Below are 24,298 nucleotides of genomic sequence, written 5' to 3' on the forward strand. Positions count from 1 at the left end.
GATTCACTGTTGACTGACTAAAAAAGATCTGAAGATCTGTATAAAAATAAATTGATAGCAGAATTAGAGAATAATATGGGCATGTTTTAAAACATCTTCACATAATCAGAATATTGTTTTCTTATGTTTTTGAAGGAAGACTTTTTGGCAACAGATGGCTTCCTTGTGGACTACTTTAATGAATTCCTAAGCCTGCCAGTGAGTACATTATTATGTTCTATTGAATATATTATCAAAGGAAAATATTGTAATCACTGAATTATCTTTATAGAGTTAACCATTTGGGTTTGAGTCATATTTAGAAATTATTCTTATTGAAGAAAGCTGGAGTTCTCCTAAGCATCAAAGAGTATTCTGTATAAAATACGACCGTTGTATTTGGCATTATGTTAGGCTTTGAACAGAGATGATAAGGACAGAATATCAAAAACTCAAGAAACTCAAATGTTTTACTCCAGGCAATTATTTTCATCCTTGTGGTCAGATATGAAAGTAGAATTTACATACAAGAGAACAAGTGTTTTCTATCCATTGTAAATCAGACTTGGGATACTCTTGGTGTAACATAGGTGGGTGCTGGTTATTAGAGTTTCATTCTTAGCAGTGACCAATAAAGTAAAGTTAGAAGTGGTTTGGGAAACAAAATGAAGGTTCATAGAAAGTTTAATATTATTGTGTGGAATAGCAGTTAAAAGAAAAAGAAAGGTTTTCCTTATACATTATAAAAAGCATGAATACTTTTTTCATTTAAACTTTTACCAGGGAAAATTTGGAATATAAAGAAGTTCAAAATAATTTTAAAGGGAGTGGACCATAAAATGTTAAATCTCTTAAATCAAACCACTGAGAGTATCTTTTGAGGAGAATGTACTATTCAGTCCTATCTAGTACTTTATTGCTGAGATTAGTTCTTGTATTTGGGTATGTATCTATTTATACATCCATGGCTGTTTTGTGATTTTTCCCACCCAAATAATCTGTGTTCTCTCCTGCACTTGGTTCAGCTGGATCTCTAGAACCATATGTAAGAGTTAAAGACACCAGGGTACCTTCTCTCTTTCCAGGAACAAGACTTGAGTGGCACTTCAGGATTTGATAGTCTACCTTTCATCATCTTGTTATACATTACTTAAAAAGATCCAATAGTGTCACAAAATTGCAAGAATTTCGTTCTTTTAGAATGAATAAACTTTCCTTTGTGCTCTTCAATCTCCACTGTTTCTCCATCCTCTATAAAATTATATATTTTTAATGCATATAATTTTACATATTAGAATACATGTGATCAAGGTCTCTAAATATATAACAAATTTTGTATTTTTTATAGAATTTTAAATAGAAAAATTTCTGTAAGTCTAACTTTAGTTTCTGAACATTTAAGTTTCAAGATTTGGGATTTTCCCAACTTTTTCTTGCTCCAGAAAATAAATTCCCCTGCTTAACTTTCTTTTTTTAAAAAAAATCTATTTAAAATTATACAAGTAATGTAACAATAATATAGAAATTTTGTCAAAAATGTGAGAAAAATTCAACCATAATCCTGCCATTCAGTCAAAATAAACATTACCATTTTTGTATGTTTTCTTCCAGGCTTTGGGTGAAATAATAGAGTGTGATTTCTGTTGAACTCTGTGTAGTCATGTTTTTCATCCCTCCCCAGTAGACATTCATAAATTTGAAACCTTCATGTGTTTCAGGCTGGCCTCTTTTCTATTTCCAAATCCCCTGTTTTTACTGCCCCCTCCCCCATACCTTCTTTTGCACCATAGGTAATATCACACGGTCAACCTGTCAATTACCCATTCTTCACATCACAAGACAAGAGAAGGGAAAATGTCACACAGTTGCAAAAAGAATTTGGGGATAGGGAGGAGAAGGAGTGATAGATTCTTAAACCAAGTGCCTGGCAAAATTCTAGACCAGATTAGTGATGTTTAGTTTATAAGCACTTAGCTAAGAATTAGAAGCCAGCATGGGTTTACTGAGAATCAGTGTGCCAAACTAATCTCTTTTTTAGGATCGTTTTGAACTGGTATATTTTAAGGAATCATAAATTCAGTGAGTTAGGATTTCAATAAAGTGTTTTAAAAATAATAAATTGAATGATGTTACTTCCTGATCTGCTCAAAACCCTGTTTTAGAGGCTTCTCATTAACTACGAGTAAAATCCAGAATCCAGTATGATTTGGTCCTTGCCATCTTTTGAGCTTTATTTCCTATCCTTTTTCCTTGGATAATTCTTTTTGAGCTTAAGTAGCCTTCTCCATGTATCTCAAATATGAATATGCCAAATACTTTCAGGGTCTTTCAGCCTGGAACACTCTTCCCTAAGGTACTATATCACTTTCTCCCTGACTTAAATCACTTCTGTTCAGAAAGCCTTCCCTACCAACTCTAAAATAATATCCCCAACACACACACCACTTATATTGCTTTATTTGTCCCCAAAGTCCTTATCATTATCTGTGAAATTAGTTTTCAAATATTTGAACTGGTTCACTAACTATAACCAGATTGAACTCGACATTCTTTAGTATGGAATTCAAGACCCATGATAATTTGGCTCAATCTTTCTGGCTCTGCTCTAGTGTGTATTACTGATGCCACTCTGCACACTGTTTTCTGCTCCTCTAACCCACCTTGGCCATATATTTTCTTATGCTCCATTCTCACCATGTAATTGTTAGTGACAGGAGTGAGACCAAAGTGTGTTTGAGTGTGGTCTTTCTACTCATTACTGGTGTGATCTTAGAAACATCACTAAATTCCTTTACTTATTTATCTGTAAAAACAATATACTTGCCTTTTATAAGATTATTAAGAAGTGAGGGAATGTGGAGTTGGGGTTATAGCTCAGTGGTAGAGTGGAGGCATTGGGTTCAATCCTCAGCACCACATAAAAATGAATAAAATAAATAAAGATATTGTGTCCATCTTAAAAAATATTTTTTTAAAAAAAGAAGTGAGGTAATGTATATTAAGGATTAGTGCTTCTCTTTTCTTTCTTTTCGCTAATCAGATAATCTCTTCTTCCATTCCTGAAACCTAACAGGCAACCACTTTGATTGGATTGGCAGATCATTGCCAATCTGGAGAATAATCTTGTATGCCACACAAATCTGTCATCAACTTTGCCTTTTAAAATTATATTTATCAGAGACTTGTGTGAAAAGTTGCAAGAGAATCAGTGTTTTTCCAGTTTAAGGTCACTCAGCTTGTAAATGACAAGGGTCCATCTAGGACCACATGGCTCAAAACCTTTTGATTCTGCTGCATTATGATGTCTACAGAACTGGCAACAGAGAAATAAAATGATCATTTGAATAACAGACTCTGGTCTCATTTTTATTCTGGTATATAGTATGAAATGAACTAAAATAAACAAAACTAATATATTTTTGGAATACATTAATAGAAGTATAGTCAAGATCAAGAAAAACATTAGTCTGGGAGCATAGAAGGCACTCATAATAAGGTTGAATCGTGAGACCACATTTGGAATATTGTGTTCCATTCTTGGTGCCATATGTTAAGGGCTGCTCTGCCAAACCAGACTCAGGGAGACCTAGCCCATGAACACTCTGGAAACTGTGTCAGATGAGGAAGGATTGAAAGAAGTGTGCATGTTTAACCTGGCTTAGGACTGGGTGGTTGGGGTGGGATGGAGTAGACATATCAAATATTTGAAGATCTGATTGAGGAAGAGGGATTAACATATTCTGTGACACTAAAGGATATGACCAAGGCCTCATTTATGAGGAAATCTAATTTTCAGGTTTATTTTCAAACAATGAAATAGGGATGTCTTATGTAGGAGTAAACTCCATGTGATTAGAGGTATTTACATGGAAGTCAGGAAGTCATCTTATAGAATATTGCATAGGGGAGAGTATCTATCTGTTTATCTATCTATCTATCTATCTATCGTGGAAGACTGAACTTACACAACCAAAGAATTTTGATCAATTTCTTCTCTGCTCATTTTATCTCAGGAGCTACATTGTAAATTTCTTGGGGACAAAGATATAGGTCTTTTTATTGTGTCTCCCAAAACTTCTTGAAGATGATTCTGTTTTTATTTCCTCATCTTTTATATAAGATCCTTGAAATAAACAAGTAAAGGATTACTCCTGCCTCCCTGGTCTCCATCCCCACCTCCCACCCAAAACTACTACAGAATTAAGCCTGAGAGTGTAGATACATATTATGGGGCCGTTCAGTCATCTAGATTTCTAAGAGTTCTTCTACATCTGTATTAACAAGCCCAAAGTCCCATAGCTAGATTTTGCCAAGAATGGACCTAGGAATCAGGCTTTCTGGCTCCTATACTATTTCTTTCCATTACAACATTGCACCCTTGGGACCACATTGTAAGATCCAGAAATCAATGGCTGGTAGCCTGCCTCCATGTTATTTTTTGATGAGGGGAATCCAGGACAGTTGCCGCTGTTATAAATGATTATGGCACTTTCCAAATCCTAGCTTTCATAACTTCATTCTGTTTGTTCTTGTGCCAAGTTCACATTCAGATATTGTTTTCATTTGGTGTCTGGGAGGTTGTTTTTTTTTTTTTTTTTTTTCCTGCTGTCAACTCTTTATGGACAAGTGTTTGCTTATTAAGTTTTCTTCTGTGCTATAGTGTGAAAACATTTTTTCCTTTTGGTTTTGTTTTGTGTGTTTTATGCTCAGTGACTGTTGTGGGATTGAGTTGACGAGCCCACATAGATTTAGGTTGGTCCTCTGTGGGTGGTTTCGAATGTTTGTGACATTTATGGTTTGCAGAAGCTGAAGGGGTGGCCTGGTCTATACCCTCTTTGCAAGGTATGTCATGTGTTTGCCAGACCATGCTTAGCTATGAGCTTTTGGAATTGTACCATAACTTCTTTTTTTGGACTGATTCTCTACACTTTTTTTTTATCTGTAAACTATTATAATTTCTTGCAGCTTTATGGAGGAGTTATATGCTAGATGGATTGTTAGTTGAGGGGGACATAGAGAAACAGAAAATATAGATTTGGAGATTGAGTAGTCTGTAAGGGGGTAGAGGGCTTGGGTATCCCCTTGCCAGAATTTAAATGCTCAGAGATTATTTTTTCAAGGTGTTGATAGAGCTTTGATAATTGCTTAGTTTAGTGTTTATACCTGTGGGTGTTTTGATAAACCTTGTAGTTCCAACATAAAACACTCACGTTACCTAACGTAAATCACTTTATTAACTAAGCATATTTTCTGTACGTCTTATGTGACACATTATTCCATTCATCTGATTGGTGAATCTCCAGTAAACAGTTTATAGCTAAACATCTAAAATGACAATAAAATTTAGATTAAAATAAGTTGTGATTGGGAACTGACTTGTTATATTCAAGTAGTCAGATGTTTTTTATTCACTGACTAGGATGCATGTTTAAAATATAGCTTTGGAGCTCAATTAGTAGAGACAGAGTTGGAGCAGAGATGAACATGTATTAAATTAACCTAGTCATTAGTTTTTAATTTAAATACTGTTCAGCTAAATAATTTGGCACCCGGTAAGTTTCAGTGGTGCAGGGCTGGCAGTTTAAGCACATTGCTAATTATTCACAGGTTTTTTTTCCCCCCTCTTCTTTTCAAAGAAATGTGGAACCAGCAATTTATTGTGGTAAAAATATTTTCATGCACTTGCTTTTTCTGTGAAAATATTTTTCGCACATGGATGACTAGTACTACAAAGTTAGCTTTCACCACCTTCAGGTCAATTCATTTTAGAACATTTGGAAAATGATACTCTTGAAATAAGAAAATTAAGTAAGGAAAAGGGCAGTCTGTAACAGCTTGTGGAGGATTGAGTTTGAGGTTCAAACTGAAGATTTTTCCTGTCATATGATTAAAAACTGAGTGTTCTTAATCAGCCTAGTCAGTTTTTTGGGAAAATGTTTCCCATATCATTCATTTCTATCCCCCCTAACCTGAGTATCTTTTATGGTCTCATACTTAACTAACTTTGGGAGCTTTGTAGACACGCTTGGAAATGGTAAAAACAAAGGACATGATACATGGGAGAGATTCTTTTTAAGCAGAAATAAGAATTTGAGTGATAATGAAGCAGAGTTCTTTCTCCTGTGTACAGAATATAGACAGCAGGCACCCTCACGTAGGCGAGTACAGGTGACAGCATGAGGGAACAGATAGTTGGCTTTGGAGTTTGTCTTAACATGAAATCTGCCTCTGTTCAGCTAAAAACTCCTCAGTAGTGCCTTGTCATTCTAAAGCAATGGTTTTTAAGACTGGGTGTGCATTAGAATTACCCAAGAGCTTCTTAAAGCTAAGAATGCTGAGCCCCATCCCAGTCTCCAGTTTTAGGGAGAAGCCCCAGAATTTGCATTTCTTACATTTCCTAGGTGATGCTGATGCTGCTGGTCAAGGGACCTCTCTCAAAGAACCACAGTGCAGCTTCTTGATGAGCTAGTCCCCTGTCTTCCTCTCCAGGCTTCTCTCCTGGTGTTCTCCCCTCACATACTAAACTTCCACAATGTCACCTGCTTGCGGTTCACAAGAGGTGCCTGTTGTTTTGTGTTCCTGTATTTGGATGCACTGGCTCCTCCTCTTGCTGAATTTCCTTCCCTCTCGTCTACTAAGGAATGTCCGTTCTTTCTTCAGGACCCAATTCTAACATCCCACTTTCTCCACACCTCTTCCTTAGTTTACAAAAGATAGCTAAATGAATTCTTATGTGCCACCACACCACTCTGTATTGCTTCAGTTGTGCTTTCTGTGTTTTAAAGTGGTATTGCATTATAATGCATTGCTGTGCAAACTGAAATGTTCATGCTTAGCAGAGGCAGCATGGATGATTTAAAGATTGAGAATAAGCTTGATTGTTGTACCAATTTATGAATGTGTGTCCTGGAGAGGATGTGAGATGGAAGAGGAGAATCTGCCATTCCCTCATGGGTCTCGTTCTTCCTTCCTCTTGATAGTATAATCTCCTGCCAAGGGCAATTCTAGTGTTAAATATAACATTTTTGCACAACATGAGTTTTAAACCCAAACATTCCACCTTATCTTGCTCTTAACTGAACAGAGGAAAACCGATCAATTTGAGAACAGTGTTTAAGGTAACATTATATTTTATGGGTGCTTTCAAAGATTTCAAGGGGGTAATTTTGACTAAATATGATTTCACCTTACATGCTGGCTTGGAGAGTGGTCTTTATCTAGTGTATTTACTCATCTTCCTCTGTTAGACTGTGTGTGCTCTGAGGTATAAACCATGTCATTTTAGAGTTTTGTGGAGGATGCTCTGTATTGGTTTCTTCAATATAGCAATATATCATCCATCATATTTTATTTAACAAGGATTCAATAAATACTTATTGAATAAACGAATGAATTAAAAGAACGGTGGAGTTGGGTGATACTGCTAGAGAAGAGAAGATACAGAATCTTTTTATCATGGACAGTCATCTTGGACTGACAGAGTATTAGAAGTGGAAGGCACCTGGGGATTATCCATTTGAAGTCCCTTCTCCCCTTTTATGATGTTTCAGAAAGGCAAAGTAGTTTGCCCAACATTTCTCCCATTTAATCATTCTGCTTTTTCTTCTCTGGATAGTTTCTGGATTAGTCAAATCTTTTTTAAAGATCAATAACTAAACCAGACATAAAATTCTAATATTGTCCTTTTGGACATATTTCCCTTTTGCATTTGCCAAAAAAAAAAAAAAAACCAAAAAAACTACATGCTTTAGTTTTTCTCTCTAAGAATGGATATATACCTCTCCTCTTTCACCACTTACCTAGGTTCAGTATTCAGATATTTTTGTGGGCCCATATGTGTTAGTTAGCTTCCCCATACTGTGACCAAGTAAGTACTCGATGAGAACAACTTAGAGGTGGGAAAGTTTATTTGGAGCTCACTGTTTCAGTGGTTTCAGTTCATAAATGGCTGACTCTTTTCCTCCAAACCCAAGCTGAGGCTGCACATCATGGGAGGAGGCACGGCAGAAAAAGCTGCTCAGCTCAAGGCAGGCAGGAAGCAGAGAGGAGCGGGGAGGGATCACAGAAAAGAAGCACCCTTCCAGGCATGCCACTAGTGATCCACCTCCTCCAGACATGCTCCATCTGCCTACAGTTACCACCCAGAGTCCATTCAAACTAGGATGGACTGATTTAGTTACAGCCCTCAATCCAATTTCACTTCTAAATATTCCCACATTAACACTGGAGCCTTTGGGGACACCTCATATCCAAACCATAATACTCCACCCCTGGCCCCCTCACATTGCAAAATACCTTTAGAACAACTCCAAGAGTCCCCATAGGCAATAGTTCCAGCATTACTTAAAAGTCCAAATCCAAAGTCTCATCTGAGACTCAAGGCAAACTCTTGGCTATGAGCCACTATAAAAATCAAAAGCAAGTGACATATATCCAGTATACAATGGCACAGAGTGAACATGTCCTTTCCAAAGGAGAGGAATAGGAGCATACAAAAAAGGGATGGGATCAAACCAAGACTGAAACCCAGCTGGGCAAAAAAAGTAGCTCCCCATCTGGTGTCTGGTGCACATGGTAAAGAGATGTGGTCTCCAAAGGGCTTGAGCAGCCCTGTCTCTTCAGCCTTTCTGGCTTCAGCACTCATGGCCTCTCTGTTTAGCTTGGCTTTCTCTGTAGCCACAGTTTTTCTCAGCAGACAGTCTACATTACTGGCACCTCTTAATCCTGAGGTCTCCATTCTCACTTAAGTTTCACCTTCACAACTTCATGTACTGCCCTCTCAAGGGCAGCCCATAGGGATTTCAACCCTGCTACACTTTGCCTAGCCTCCCAGGCCTTCCCTCCAAATCTCAGTGGAAGCCTCCATGACCTGTAACTCCAGTATTCTGCATTCCTGAAGAACTAGCACCACATGGACAATGCTAAGGTCTGCTGCCAGCTTGAGTGGTAATTGGGCCCCTGGGATCATAACTGCAGCTGCCTCTGAGTGGCTGAGCATAGTGAAACAACTTCCTAGGTCCCCCTGTGCAAGCAGGATGCTCCCGAGGTCTTATTTTACTTTAATACCCTTGAACCTGTGATGTGTATGGCCAAGGATGCCCTCAAGGCATTTTTTCCATTGTTCCTATGCAAAGTATTTAGCATCTCTTTAGTGGCTGTAATCTCTTTAACAAGCACACCATCCTTGGCCCCACTTTTACCTGCACTTTTGGCCAAACTGCAAGTTTTAAAAATCCTTCTGTTTTCTGGTCCCAGTAAACCTGGCTAAATGAATCCATCATTATTCATGCCACTGCCTAAATGCTGTGCTGCCTTGAAATTTTCCCAACCATATTAATTGCCCATCACCTTTAGATTAAACCTCACAGAAAGTCTCAGGACATGGGAAAAAATGTAGGTCAACTTCTTTGCCAGAATGTAACACAAACAGCCTTTAGTTCAATTCCCAATATAACCCTTGTTTTCTGAAATGTCATGAACACAATTTTTATTATCTACATTCCTATGTACATTTTGGTCTTCTGAGCTCCACTAGAATCGCCCATCATGCTCCACCATTCCAACATTCTCAGGCTTCTCCAGCCTGCATCTCTGAACTTTTTCAAACTCCTCCCACAAAAACATTTCCAAAGACTTCTGAACCACCTGGCCAATTTAGTCATAGCAACAACGCCCCCCTTCTTAGTACCAATTTATTTTTTTGTTAGCTTTTCATCACTGTGACCCAAATACCAAGAACAACTTAGAACATCTCATATCCAAACCTTAAGAGCATATAAGTAGTAAAACCTGAATCACACATGAATCCGTACTTACATGAAGTCCTGCAAATATAGTTTTTAGTTTCCCAGGCCTAGCATTTCAGGAGTTTGGAATAGATCCTGAGTGAGCTGGTCTGCAGCACTCACCCTAAGGCCTAATTAAAATTCCCTTGGTTAAATCTGTTTCATAATTATCAATCCAGAGTTCTGTAGAACTTATAGAACTTGCTGATACACCATGAAGGGGTCATTTAACCTTTCTCAGCCATAGTTTTGCTTTGTATTGGAGAGTTAACAATTATTACCCTAAACCTAGTTGTTACAACAGTCACTCTGTCATCTGGTGGAAGCAGTCTAGCTTCCTGGCTCATGAGCTGGCAAGGAGACAGTACATCCTCCAGATTGCTACCTCAGAAAACTTACTAAAACACAAACCATTAGTAACTGTGTTACTGCCCTACTTAGGATTTAGTCATGCCTCCTTCTTTCCCAGAGGATCAAAAAAATGGCTTTACTTCTTAAAATAGCATGCAAAGACTTTTATGATCTGGTCCTTTCTACCTTATGTGCCTCAGGTCTCTTTCCTCTATTCCTTAAACTTTTCTACCTCTCGCTATTCTAGTTCTTTTCCAACTGTGTTGAACTGCTTCAAGTCACCCACACCCACCATGTTGCTTCATGCTTCTGTGCCTTTACTAGTAATCCCAAAGTAAAGGGAGGCATAGGCTTTGGAATCCAAACACTGAGAATCCTCTTAACTATCTAGGGTTATTACTTAGCACAGTGCCTGGCGTTGAAAAAGTGGTCAGTACATGTTAGTTTTATTGTCTGTGAAGCAATGCAGTAAAGAAGGTTCTTTGGAACCAGACAGGCTTATTTCCAAAGCACTGAGCTATCACTTCGTGGGTCTGAATCTATGGGTTATCATATCACTTAGCCATCTTGAGATTAGTTTTCTGTAAAGACCTATCTCAGGAATGTGGAAGGACTTGGAGTGCTGTTAAGGTGTCCATCACATACCTGCACAGGGTAGATGGCCAGTGAACAGTAGATTTTTATCTTCCCTGTTATTTCTGCCACTGTACCTTAACTATTTAGTACTGCTAAGTAAGATTGGTTACTGAGGGGCTCAGAGTGCCACAGTCCCTCTAATGCTTTTTACTTGAGCATTTTTTTTTACTTGATTAGTAGAATTTTTTTCTTTATCTATTGATCTGACTAGTTGGCATTCTGTACTTTAAACCATCATAGCTTTGTGTTCTGCTACCAGGTCTGAGGGTAGAAAGCAGAAAAAAGAAAGGAAAACAACAAAGGTCAAGCTGATTCACTTATTCTGTGGATACTCAGACCTAGGAAAAAATCTTTTCCAGGTCTTTCACATTTCCTCTTCCATTTCTCTCATCCCGATGATCTGTGATGTCCCTTTACTACTGAGTTTAATTCATTTCCTTCTCTAGCTAGATAAATCCAGTCTATGATATCAGCACTCTTTTATCTCTTCAATTAATAGCATAATTCAGGAATAATATTTCACATTCAGGTAAGTGGTGCCTGTTTGAATCTCCATATTTGAAAGATGCTAGGCAACCAATAAAATATATATACTTATTAATGCATTCTTATACACATTCTTATACACATTCTAATACACAATTTATTCATACTTATTCATTGAGCCAGGCTTGTCATTTTGAAGGTAAGGCTTGGCTTTGAGGCTTTTTGGACCGTGGACCAATAATCTTCTTGAGCTCTGTTTGTTTATCATGTACTTCATTTATTTTTTAAACATTTAATTCTTTTTTTTTTTTTTAGTGGTAGATGAACACAGTACCTTTATTTTATGTATTTTTATGTGGTGCTAAGGATCGAACCCAGTGCCTCACACATGCCAGGCAAGTGCTCTACCACTGAGCCACAACCCCAGCCCTGTTCATGAACTTTAAATTCCTTAGAAGGGAAGACAGTCAGACTTTAGAAACATGATATTATTTTACATCTCTATACAAATGTAAACACATACACATATACATATATTTTTCTAGTTCCAATTTTCCAGGGACATTTTGTCATTTATTAAGGTATAACTAGTGTATCCTGCAATTCCTTAGTAAAACTTGTAAGAATTAATGCTGTACTTAGGACACTTACTGATCCATGGGGAAGAGTTTAATGTTTTCTACTATTTGGCTAACTGCATATTCTGTGGATACTCGGAACTAGAAAAAAATGAGTAGTCAGATTATTGAAGGTACCCTAAAATAAATGAATATCATGAACAAGGGACCCGTCTCTGGATTTAGAGAGCAAAATGGGACAAGACTTGACTAATGCACCAATTCACTTTTTATGGAAATAAAGAACTCAAGATGTTTAATGATTTACCCAAAGTCATAGAGCTATTTATTGTCAAGTTGGCTTTCAAAGACTCATGACTATTGTATATTAACTGGCTAACTTTAAATAAAAGCTGTCAGCATTTAGTAGTTATTGAGAAAAGCTCAACAGTGTTATTTTCTTTCACTTTTTTTTTTTTTGGTTACAGCGAGAGGAATGGTGTTGAAATAATTTTAATGAAGAACATATTGTCCTTAATTTTCTCTTTTAGAAATAGGAGATTGTTAGCTTTCATGGCTCCTGGGGATAAAGGAGATAATGGGAGCCTTATTTCTTCTTCCTTTACTCATTCTTCCCTGCGAATCCACCCCCTTCTTAGAGAATGAGATTGCTTCATTTTTCTTTAGTTTCAAAGAATAACAAAAATAAAATGTTTATACAAAGGGAACTTCTACCACATCATACCCTGTCACTTATCTCAAGTTACTGGTAAGGAAGGACTTGGTGGATCCCCTCATCTCTAGCCAAGGGATTTCCAAGCTCCTAATGGGAGAAGGAGATGATTAAGAACACAAAACTAAGTGCACACGCATATGTATAAACACCAAGACAGTTTCTGGGTTTAAATTTTTTTAAAAAATTTTCCACACATTTATATTGCAGACATTTTCAGAGGCAATAAGATTTAATGTGGACTTTGGAGTTTTTGAAGTGATTAACGATGCTCCACAACTTCTGGAAAAGCAACTGAAAAAAATTCTACAAAGTCAGCAACCTCGAAATCCCATCTATGATGTAGTAAGGAAAGGAAAGAATGACGTTAAACCCATTCACATGAGTGTCCCCAGTGAAGATGAGACTATTAATATCAACTATAATATTATGGTAAGAAAGCATATCTGAGTTTATATCTTGAAAGAGAAAGTGTTTGGTGGGAATAAATTATAGCTCTTTAGACCTCCCTTTCTGAAATCTAACTGTATTTATTGTTGTACATACACATAGTATTTGTTATGCACTATATCATCTGGGCATAGCTAATGGTCAATTTAGCAACTTTGTTGCTGTTTATCAACTAAGAAGGTTAACATGATTTACTTGGAATACTTAAATTATCAGATTATTTTGTGGCAATATAAATGTATATTCTTTACTATGTAGATTAGTTGCTTTGTAGGAAATGTGAGCTTATATGGAGAATTTACTTCACTTGGGTTTTAAACCAATACCATTAAGCAATTAGTAGTTAAAACTTTTGATCCTCAAGTTGCTGCAGGTGGCTTTGACCTCCCGGGTCTTAAATTCTATTAACTGCCTCTAGTTTTTCTCTTCTTAGCATGAGGTCAAAATGCTGGGTTCTGACATGGGTTGTTCATTTACCAGGTCTGTGTCCTTCAACAACTCACTTTGAAGAACCTCATTTTCATCATCTGTCATGCTTTCACTGCCTAGTGCTTAGGTTTGTTCTGTGGATCAAATGACAATAATAATGAATGTTTAACAATACTATTTTTATCTGACAGAACTAGGCTAAAATAGGTCTAACACTTCAGACATAGCTCTATTCCAGCCTTAAAGTTTTTTAATTCTTCAGTTACTAAATTGAGATATATATTCTATCTTTCCTATTAACTTATATCAAATTAAATGCTACTATTAATACCTACATTAAGGCATTGTTTTGAAGCCAAAACGAGGAAATAAAGTCTAAATTTTTTAAAATACATATTTTTTAGTTGGAGGTGAACACAATACCTTTATTTTATTTTTATGTTGTGCTGAGGATTGAACCCAGTGCCTCATATGTGCTAGGCAAGTGCTCTACCACTGAGCCACAACCCCTACCCCTAAAGTCTAAATGTTATCAGTTGTTTGTTAAAAAAGATTTTTTACTTGATGTGCCTATGATATTTATTAGCAACAATAATTACTAGTGAAGAAATAATAAACATCAGTAATTACATGAAATTTAAGTGGCCAAAGCACCGTAATTAAAAGTCAGAGTCAGGGGCTGGGCCTGTACCTCAGTCATACAGCACTTGCCTCACAGTGTGAGGCACTGGGTTTGAGCCTGAGCACCATGTAAAAAATAAATTAATAAACAATTTTAAAAAAAGAGTCAGAGTCAAATGGGATAAAAAAGAAAAACAGCTAGTTTTTGTCTACAAGAAATCAACCTTAAATATAAGACATAACTAGATTAGAAGAAAAAAAAGGATAGAAAAGGTATACCATAAAATTACTAATTAAAAGAAAGCGAGTGTGGTTATATTAATACTAGACAAAGTAGATTTCAGAACAAGGAATCTCGCTATGGAAGAAGAGGCGTGTGGGGCTGGGGCTGTAGCTCAGTGGTAGAGCACTTGCCTCACACATGTAAGGCACTGGGTTCAATCCTCAGCACCACATGAAAATATATAAGTAAATAAAAATGTATTGTGTTCATCTACATTAAAAAATCAATTATTAAAAAAAAAGAAAAAGAGGAATGTTCCATAATGATAAAGGGGTCAGTTCACAAAGAAAGCTTGGCAATCCACAATATGTATCCACCTTACAAGAGGACTTCAGAATATATTGTACAGGAGCTGACAGAACTGAAAGAGGAACCAGACAAGTCCATAGTTACAGTAGGAGATGAAAACTCTGCTCTCTCAGTAATCTAGGAGATCTGTAAGGACATGAAGTTCTGTATGACACTGGCAATCAAGACAATGTAGTTAATATTTATGAAAATTTTACCCTATAGTAGCAGGTACACATTTTTTTTAAAGTACACTTGTACTATTTTCCAAAATGGACCATATTCTGGGCCTCGAAACAAATTTCAACTTAAAAGATTTGAAAGCATGCAAAATATGTTCTCTAACCCAGAATTAAGCTATAAATTAATAACAAAAAATATCTGGAAAATCTCCACAAATATTTAAGTAATTAAACAAAACATCTCAAGGGAAATAAGAAACTGTGTTGAATTGAGTGAAAATCAAAATCCAGCATATCACAATTTGAAGGATGCAGCTAAATTAGTCTGCTGAAAGAAATTTATAGCATCAAGTATTTATAATAGAAAATACTAAACTCAAATCATGATCCACCTTCCACTATAAGATACTAGTGAAATAAAATCAAATCCAAAGTAAAGAACAAAATCAATTACATTGAACAGAGAAAATCAATTAAATTAAAGAGAGAAAATCAAATGAAAATGAATTCTTCTTCTTTGGGAAACAAATCAATGAAATTGATAATCATTTAGCTAGATGATAAAAAATGAAAAGACAAAAGATAAATGACTACTATCAGAAATGAAAGAAAGGATATCATTACAAATCTTATAGATGTTCAAAGAAAAATAAGAGAATTTGACAAACAACTTTACACAAACTCAGTCATTTAAATTAAATGGCTATATTCTTCAAAAGACACATTATGAATGCTCACTCAAGGGGATGAAGATAATCTGAATAAAAGAGGAGGAGGAAGGAGCAGGACTGGAAAAGGGAGGAACTGCAGAATGAAATTGGCTAAATTATGCTATGTGAATATACTACAATGATTTCTGATTTTATACATGTCTATAAAGCACCAATTAAAGAACAACAAATAAATTGAAGGAAGATCAGTAAAGGAAAGAGAATAAGGAGAAGGGAGAAGGGGAGGGAAAAAGGAAGTACTAGGACTAAAATAGAGCACATATTCCACACGTGTATGATTAAGTCAAAATGAATCTCAATATTACATATAACTACAATGCACTAATAAGAACATTTTTAAAACATATTATCTGAGTAGCCCTGTGTTAAATGAATTGGATCTGCAGTTAGAATTCTTCTCCAAGAAAAAAAAATAAGGAGAGAAATGAATTACAGTAGATGGGGTAGAGAGAGAAGATGGGAGGGGAGGGGAGGGGGGATAGTAGAGGATAGGAAAGGTAGCAGAATACAACAGTTACTATTATGGCATTATGTAAAAATGTGGATGTGCAACCGATGTGATTCTGCAATCTTTGTAATGTTTTGAATAACCAATAAAAAATAAATAAATAAAAAGAAATCTTCCCCAAAAGAAACTTCAGGCCTAGCAGCTGCACTGATAAATTCTATCAGACATTTAGTAATGAGTGTTGTAGTGAATAAGATAATACCAAATTAATGACAATTTCCAAAAAAAGGAGAGATCAATTTCCATTTCAATTTTATGAGGCTAACATTATTCTGATGCTATCACTAAAGAAAATTCAAGGAAAAGAAAAAAAACCCACAAACAACTGGGTATGGTGGTACTTGCCTTTAGTCCTAGTAACTTGGGAGGCCAAGGCAGGAGGATCACAAGATTGAAGCCAGAATCGGCAATTTAGGGAGAAGCTGTATCAGAATAAAAAGAGCCAGGCATTTACGTTAGTGGTAGTGCAACTCTGGGTTCAATACCCACTACCACAAAACAAACAAAAAATGACAGACAAATATCTCTCATGAATGTGGACACAAAAATCCTTAAAAAAGGTAGGCAAATTGAATTCAGCAATGCAAGAATAAAAAAAGATAATTTTTATCATGTTTTAGAAGATAACATGGGTATAAATCTTTATTATCTTGGATAAAGCATTGTTTGTTTTTTTAGATATGATGGGGAAAGTACAAGTGACAAAAGAAAAAAATAAATCAATTGGACTTCATCAAATTTTAAAATTTTTAGCTAGGTGTGGTGGCACACAGCTGTAATCTCAGCTATTCAGGAGACTGAGGAAGGAGTATTGCAAGTTTAAGGTTAACCTGGGCAACTTAGTGAAATCCTGTCTCAAATAAAAAAAAAAATTAAAAGGGCTGGGGATGTAGCTCAGTGGTAGAGCACTTGTGTAGAATGTGCAAGGTCCTGGGTTCAATCTCCAGTACCACCCACTCAAAAACTTAAAAAAAAAAAATATGCTCTAAAAAAGACTACCAATAAAGACAACCTATACAACTGGAGAAAATATTTCCAGATTACATATTTTATGAAAACTTGTATGTAGATTTTATAAAGGACTCTTAGAACCTAACAATAAGAAGGGAGATTTAAAAAGACAATTTAAAAGTCCGACTAGAATTTGAATGGACATTTCTTTAAAGAAGATATAAAGGTCCAATGAGCACATGAAAAGATATTCAACAATCTTTAGTCATAGAGAAAATGTAATCCAAACTACCAGATGTCACTTGACATCTACCAGGATGGTTATAAAAATCAATTTTATTTTTTCAAACTTTTCTTTTTGGGTCAAATAGATGCCCGTATTTTGTAAAAGGCGGAAATATGCAGGTAAACAATTTTTTAGTTAATCATTAGGCAGTTTGGTTTTGGATGAACTAACTAATCTGACAACCTTATAGAATTCCTAAAGGGTTTATATTGCTCTTTATACACAGTCTGGCATTTTTGAGGGGAACTGAACTCAGGGGCACTCGACCATTGAGCTACATCCCCAGCCCTATTTTGTATTTTATTTAGAGACAGGGTCTCGCTGAATTGCTAAGCGCCTTGTGTGACTGAAGCTGGCTCTGAACTTGCAATCCTCCTGTATCAGCCTCCGGAGCCACTGGGATTAGAGGCCTGTGCCATAGCCCTGACTTGGCATTTTTTTTTTAACCCACTGAATGTATTGCTTATGAAGACTTCAGCATCCTGAAGGGTTGTCAGTTTGTAGCATCTTTGGAGTCTTCCTAACTGCAAGATCCAAATTTCTTTTAGATCTCACTGGAAGCCACAAGGCAGGCAGGCAGTAAGGTGCTATACTATTCAGGTGCTGGCTGTTTCCATAGTTTTCTTCTATTCTTTTGTTGCCCAGAAGATAGTGTTTGATGAAACCAAGTGGATGTTTTTGCTGAACAGGAGGAGATCATTGTATGCCAAGTTTTCCATTCATGAGAGCCTAATGACTTTGTGCCAAATGTCAGCAATGTTGATTGAGCACATGTGCATTCTCATGAACATCGGCTTATCAGATGCCAGTAGCACTACCGTGGTCAATCACTTTCCTCATGGAGTTAGTAATGGTCTGTGTTGACATCTAATGCTACTGTCACAGCAAGACTAGGTTGTAGCAAATGGTCCATTAAAGCCACACAAATGCAGACACGAATATGTCACTGAGATGTGTGTTTTATTGGTGGTTTTACTTTTTGGTGGCATTTGTTGAAGTACTGACATTCTTTAGAATTGTGAAAAAAGTGAATAAAGAAAAATTAAAATCAATAGTGAGTAGGTTTTTCAGGATGAATTACAGCTTAAAAACTCCTCAGTAATTTTGTATTGCCTTCACAACCTCAAGGTAAAATCTAAATTCTTTAATGTTAATTAAGACTATTCACAGTCAGGACCTAGCTGCTCCTCCAGCCTTCCTCCTTTTATCCCTCAGATTGCATCCTGTGGTCTAATATATAAACTTGTCCCCTCTTCCCTTCCACAACCTAGCTAGTCATGCTTTAGGTCAGAGAGTGCAGGACATGCTCTGTGGAAACATCTCCTGAGTTGGGTGTGTATGTGGGCACCCACAGAATCCTGCACTGTGGCACCACAATACAGCCTTGGTTATCTCTAGGAAAGTACCTGGGAGTGTTTAATATTTAACAAAAAAATTTTTACACTACAGTGGCCTTTATTGTTTCCTTGGTGGTTCTTTTTCTGTTTCTGATGATGATGATTGCTACTACTACTACTATTATTAGTATTAGTATTAGTATTAGTAGTAGTACTGGGGATTGAACCCAGCGGGCACTCCGCCACTGGCTATATCCCTACCCTTTTTTATATTATTTTGAGATAAAGTCTCGCTAAATTACTGACGCCTTGAACTTGAACTTGAGATTCTCCTGCCTTGGCCAGGTCACTGGGATTACAGGTGTATGCCACCAGGCCTAGATTTGTTTATGATTATCGTAACCTATTTTATGATAGTAGAAATATTAAAATTGACTGGCTTTTCTTTTTTTCTCTTTCCTCTTCCTCCTCCTCCAATAAGTTACTTAACTTTCCTGGATTCAACTAGTTAATTTATAAAATGGAGATAATAGTTGATACAGGGTTTTTGAGAGAATGAAAGAGGTACTATACGCAAGAAGTTGCCTCACATTTGTGGCTCAGGGTCATTGCTCTCTCTTGTACAGAGAGATAGGAGTGGAGTACCTAGTGACAGCAGGAGATCAGTATTGCTCTCATGATTAGGCCTCAGTTGTCCTAAAAGGTGACTTTCTTTGACACCGTTTTTTCACTTTCTCCTAATAGTGTCTCAATCGTGAACAAGGTATTAAGTGGATCAAAAAACAAAGACTTCCAGCATTTCTAGAAAGTGATTGCTACTTTGAATACAGGTATTAGAGTTTCATATATCTATTATTGTTAGTATACCTATTTTTAAATGCCTACTTTTTCAACTAAAGTCATTTTTTCTGTGATTTCTTAGTAAAATGGTATGCCTTTGACTCCAATGGAGTTGGATCCACGTGCTATAGAATTAAGAGTGAGAGACCACTGACAAAAATTGCTTAACTTTTCCAAAGAGATTTCACAGAAACATCACTTAACCAATGTACTTCAATTATACTTCTTTGATCATTATACTTTAAAAATTATCTATGGTGATAATGGTATTTATGTGTGGGTGCTTACAAATGAATGTTAGTGTGACATTAAAAAGATAGCATGTCAGCCAGGCATAGTGGCGAACGCCTATAATCCCAGCAGCTCGGGAGGCTGAGATAGGAGGATCATGAGTTCAAAGCCAGTCTCAGCAAAAAGTGAGGCACTAAGCAAATCAGTGAGGGCCTATCTAAATAAAAATACAAAATTGAACTGGGGATGTGGCTCAGTGGTTGAGTACCCCTGAGTTTAATCCCTGGAAATAAATAAATAAATAAATAAATAAATAAATAAATAAATAAATAAATAAATAAATAAAAGATAGCATATCAATACAGGGCCAAGATTTTCCTTTATGTTCCCTGACTTTTAAACTGTAAATACCTAAGCATTCTGAAATTCTACTAAAATTTGACTTTTGCTTAGAACAACTATTTTTAAAATAAAATAAATTAGAATAGAAAAATATTAAGTAATGAGTGGTTTGATAAATAAGCCATTGGTTTTAGCAGAGCTTAAGAGAATCATCCTGTAGAGCTACAAGGAGAGAATACATAAAATGAAATTTTAGGGGTTTCTTTTTCCTGAATTCTACCATATTTGAAACTTATTTCAAAATTCATGATTTCTGCATTTCAGGTTAGCCAAGTTAGTCTCGCAAGTAAGATGGAGCCAGTCAGGTATGACTTTCACACTTGGTGCAGATACTTCTCCTTGGATCATGAGAAAACTGCCTACTCCGCCGCCTCCTCAGGATGAAGAAGACGATCTACTGGTTCTGAAAAAGTTCTACATTTCTCTTGGCGAGGTAAAAGTATTAGTAATTTTTTATGATAGAACTTCAATGAAACTTTTTGTTTCATAGGTATATATGTCATTTATACTATCTCAAAATAAAAAATAAAAGACTGGGTTATATCTCAGTGGTAAAGTGCTCCTGGGTTCAATCTCCAGTACCCCTAGCCACCCCTACCCCTCCCACCAAAAAAAAAAATGTAACCCCATTTAAAGCATACTTAACAATAGTTCTTGGGGATTTATGTGTACTCATTTTCTATTTATTCTTTCACTTAAAATACAGTTAGATTAAGGTATCCTTTCACATCTAAAGTAACAAAAGCAAGACTAAAGAACATCTCGGTGTCACCCAGGAAGCAAGCATAACATGCATTACCCCTGATTTAATTGTTCTTTCCAAAATTGTTATTTGGATTCAGTTAACTTTTGCACAAAAAGATGATGAATTGGATCTTCTCACCCCTGTACTGCTATAATTCCTTAGTAGTAAAATGCATTATTTTTTAACTGCTATGAGATAAAAATTTATCCTCCGTGATTGTAGACATGTGGAACTGTATGAATGCATTGGAAGAGATAGAACCTAGAATCAAATGTCCTTTTGGATCATAGCAGCATTTAGTCTCTAATTTTAATCAGATCTTATTTCAGGGAATATGCTTCTGATAAACAATTCTATACAAAATCAGGAATGACAAATATGTGCTCCATGTGCTGTTGCTTTCTTAGTGCTCATTCAGGACAGACATTGCTAATCAATTGTGGCACTTTTTCTGCTGAGCTAGGACTTGACTCCAAATTCTTTTCAATACAGTTTTTTTTTTTTTAGACAGGCACTTCCTATTGATTAAAGATGTCAGATAAAAGGAAACCTCTTTTTTGTCTGTGTTGGAATGGATAGACTAATGGTATTTGAACTTTTTTCCCCCATGTGTATCTTCTAGTTAATTATATCATTGGGGCATTTCTATCAGTAATCTTTATTAAGAATGTTTAAAATTATACCAGTTCCATTATTTCTACTTGATAATGCTTAGTGATGTACTAAAGGCATATTTTTCTTCTCTCTTATACTTATTTTAAGCATTTTTTTTCTTAATTTATATATTACAGAAATGTCATAAAATATGGACTGATAGTTGAGGCCAATAAACTTGCAAAGGGAAGATCAATCCAGGAGACTAAGTCCTGACTCCTTTTATGTGAAATTAATCAAATATAGGAAGTAAAAATCCAAGCTAGCTTACTTTTGCTGTTTTCTGAGATTAAAAAAACTCATTTCTGTTCACTTGATGAATATTTTAACTACATTACATAATTTTTCATAGCCTTTGAACTTTGAGGATTCATAATTTTTGACTCTTAAATTATTTAAATGACTATAAATATGAATTAATCTTCATGATAATTGGTAATATTTCTTTGAGCCTTTAGTTACACCATCTAAACACAATTGGCCCCTCTTTAAAAGTGCCAAGTGGAATAATTGACTGATGACCAAGTGATGATTTCTTTCTCCCCTGTCCTTTTTATGCAGTTGAAATAGCAGGGACATTGGGATATTATTCTTCCTCAATGTCTTGAGCCTCAATTTTTGGCCTCCTCTGTGTACTTAAGATACTGCTTAGAAGCATAGTAGCTCTATAAGTAAATATTGAGCAACATATAATTAATATTAAATGACCTGGTTTTAAAGAAAAGAGGGAACAAAGGTGACTTCTTAGTCTTTCAAAGCTTTCATGCACAAGGAGCCTTCCTCCCAAGACAGGGTAATGGCTATGCAGAGAGGCACTTCTCCATTTTCTCTCTTGCTTTAGTCCCATTGTGTGGCCTGACTTGTCCTGCTAATTCTGTATAATAGACAGGGGACACTGTCTTTCATTGGAGCCCTGCCTCTTCTCTGAGTGCTAGGCTAAGTGCCCACCAGCTGACAATTGGGGAAAGGAGAAATGAGAGGAATGTAGGACACTCCCTTCTCTGTTCCTGTTAAACAACTTAGATTATCTAGGAAAAAAAAATAGGAGATGACATTTCTGAGAGAGAGGCAGCCAGAGGAATTTTCCCAGGAAAGCTGGGATAGGAGTTTCTTATGGGCTGGGGTTCTAGAAGTTACAAATCAGCTTGGGAATTGGGCCAGCTGGCTTGGGATACACAAAGTAAAGGAAGAACTGACCAAGGAGCAGTTGGAGTCAGGAATCAATCAGTCTGCAGGAAGCATCCAATCCAAGAAAAGTTGTAAAAATGGAGTTTTAGGCAAAGGGGGCAACTAAGTTTGGAGAGGTTGCCAGTGGTGCTAAGAGTAGAGGTCTATCACATTGAGGAGGAGCTGATAAAAACATTGAGCCAGGTCAGGCAGAATCGAGAGCATGAAATAATTGGAAAGGTTGTAAATGAGAAAAGGTAGCAAAAGATACATCAAAGGATGTAGTAAATCCAGAAAGGAGGGTTTCATGTCCAGCTTTAGTCAGCAATAGCCTGAGAGTAAGTGTGGAGGAGAATTTGATGGTATTGTGCTCATTTTTTCCCTTTGATTATGTGATATGAAAAAATATATATGGATTGAAGTTATTCTCTTGCTTAATGCATTTTAGTATAATTTTTCTTTTTTTCATAGAATAATTTTTCCATTACATATTGTACTTCACAAATTGAATATTATTTAATGATTTGTCCAGGTTGGCAATTGGAGGATTACTGTTAATCTTATGTTAAATTTTTTCTAGGCTTCCTTCACTCAAACAAAAGATTGGTTTACACTAGCAAAACAAAGTCAGGAAACTGTATGTACCTTTTCATTACCCTGTTGTATAACCCACAGCACAATTGAATCTCCAGCGATTTCACCCATTACTGGTAAGCAGAAAAGGACAAGATTGACTCAGAGCTTCTCTTTGTTTGTTGTTTGTTCTAGTCTTATAGAACTTGTGACTGAAGAGAAAACATTATCCACACCACCCATGCCTCTTCTTCACTTCCTCTTGCTTCTTGAGAAGCAAGTTGGGATGGTGAAAGGGGAGGGTTTAAAAGAACCCAACTCTAATACTTATTTGTTGTGTGAATTTTTTATGATTTTATTCCACTTCTTGTTTTTCTCATCTATAAGATTAGACTAATGATACGTGCTAAATGTATAGAAAATGCGTGCCCTGTGCTTGGCATCTAATCTACAATTGATAAATATTTGTCTTTATTTCCTATCACAGTTCATAAGTTCTTATTATTAAGCCTTTGCAATAAAGTGGGTACAATAGTTCTATCTTCTTAAAAGTGAAGTCATTTATAGAAATTGAATTTCTCTTCTGTTTTTTAAGTTCAGACAATTTTTTCCCCTCGAAAAGCAAATAAATTTCTACTGCTTTTATAGGTGCTTTTGTGGGTGAGACAAACGTTCCACAAAAACAACTATAAAAAAAAGGAAACTTCTAGAAATGGAAGTTATTAGCTATATTATTATTAGAGGAAAAAATCTAGATGTGATTCAGGAAAAGAGTTCAGGAATTCACTTAAACAGTTACTAACTGTAAGGGTGTATTAACTCTAAACCTTCTGAAAGGTATGTGCAACTTTAGGAGAAGATAAATCTGGATACTCTAGAATTGAATCTAGGTCTAGGTAAAGAGGAACATAACCTCCTTAATATTGGATTTATGGGTCTCTTGCTATTTCTTCAAAATGCTAAAGTATAATATTGGAAAGTATAGATAGTAAATATGAAAAACAAGGTCCACAGGAGGATGGTGAGCAGAGATGTCTGCATCATATGCTTCCTTCCACTCTGTGGGATTGAGCCCAGAAACTCCTGGAAGTTT

The 24,298-nt window shown here is 36.1% G+C and overlaps 1 protein-coding gene across 1 annotated transcript in view; it reads left to right on the forward strand.

The window, feature by feature from the left end:
• Window positions 1–24,298, forward strand: part of Rgs22 (regulator of G protein signaling 22) — a 112,284-nt gene that overhangs the window by 10,072 nt on the left and 77,914 nt on the right. Inside the window, exons 3-7 of the mRNA XM_078016868.1 lie at window positions 136–198; window positions 12,738–12,959; window positions 19,338–19,423; window positions 20,331–20,499; window positions 23,213–23,342. Coding sequence (XP_077872994.1) covers window positions 136–198; window positions 12,738–12,959; window positions 19,338–19,423; window positions 20,331–20,499; window positions 23,213–23,342 — 670 coding nt within the window. The remainder of the gene's footprint in view (window positions 1–135; window positions 199–12,737; window positions 12,960–19,337; window positions 19,424–20,330; window positions 20,500–23,212; window positions 23,343–24,298) is intronic.

The sequence above is a fragment of the Ictidomys tridecemlineatus genome, chromosome 7 (genome assembly GCF_052094955.1).
Source record: "Ictidomys tridecemlineatus isolate mIctTri1 chromosome 7, mIctTri1.hap1, whole genome shotgun sequence".
Taxonomy (NCBI): domain Eukaryota; kingdom Metazoa; phylum Chordata; class Mammalia; order Rodentia; family Sciuridae; genus Ictidomys; species Ictidomys tridecemlineatus.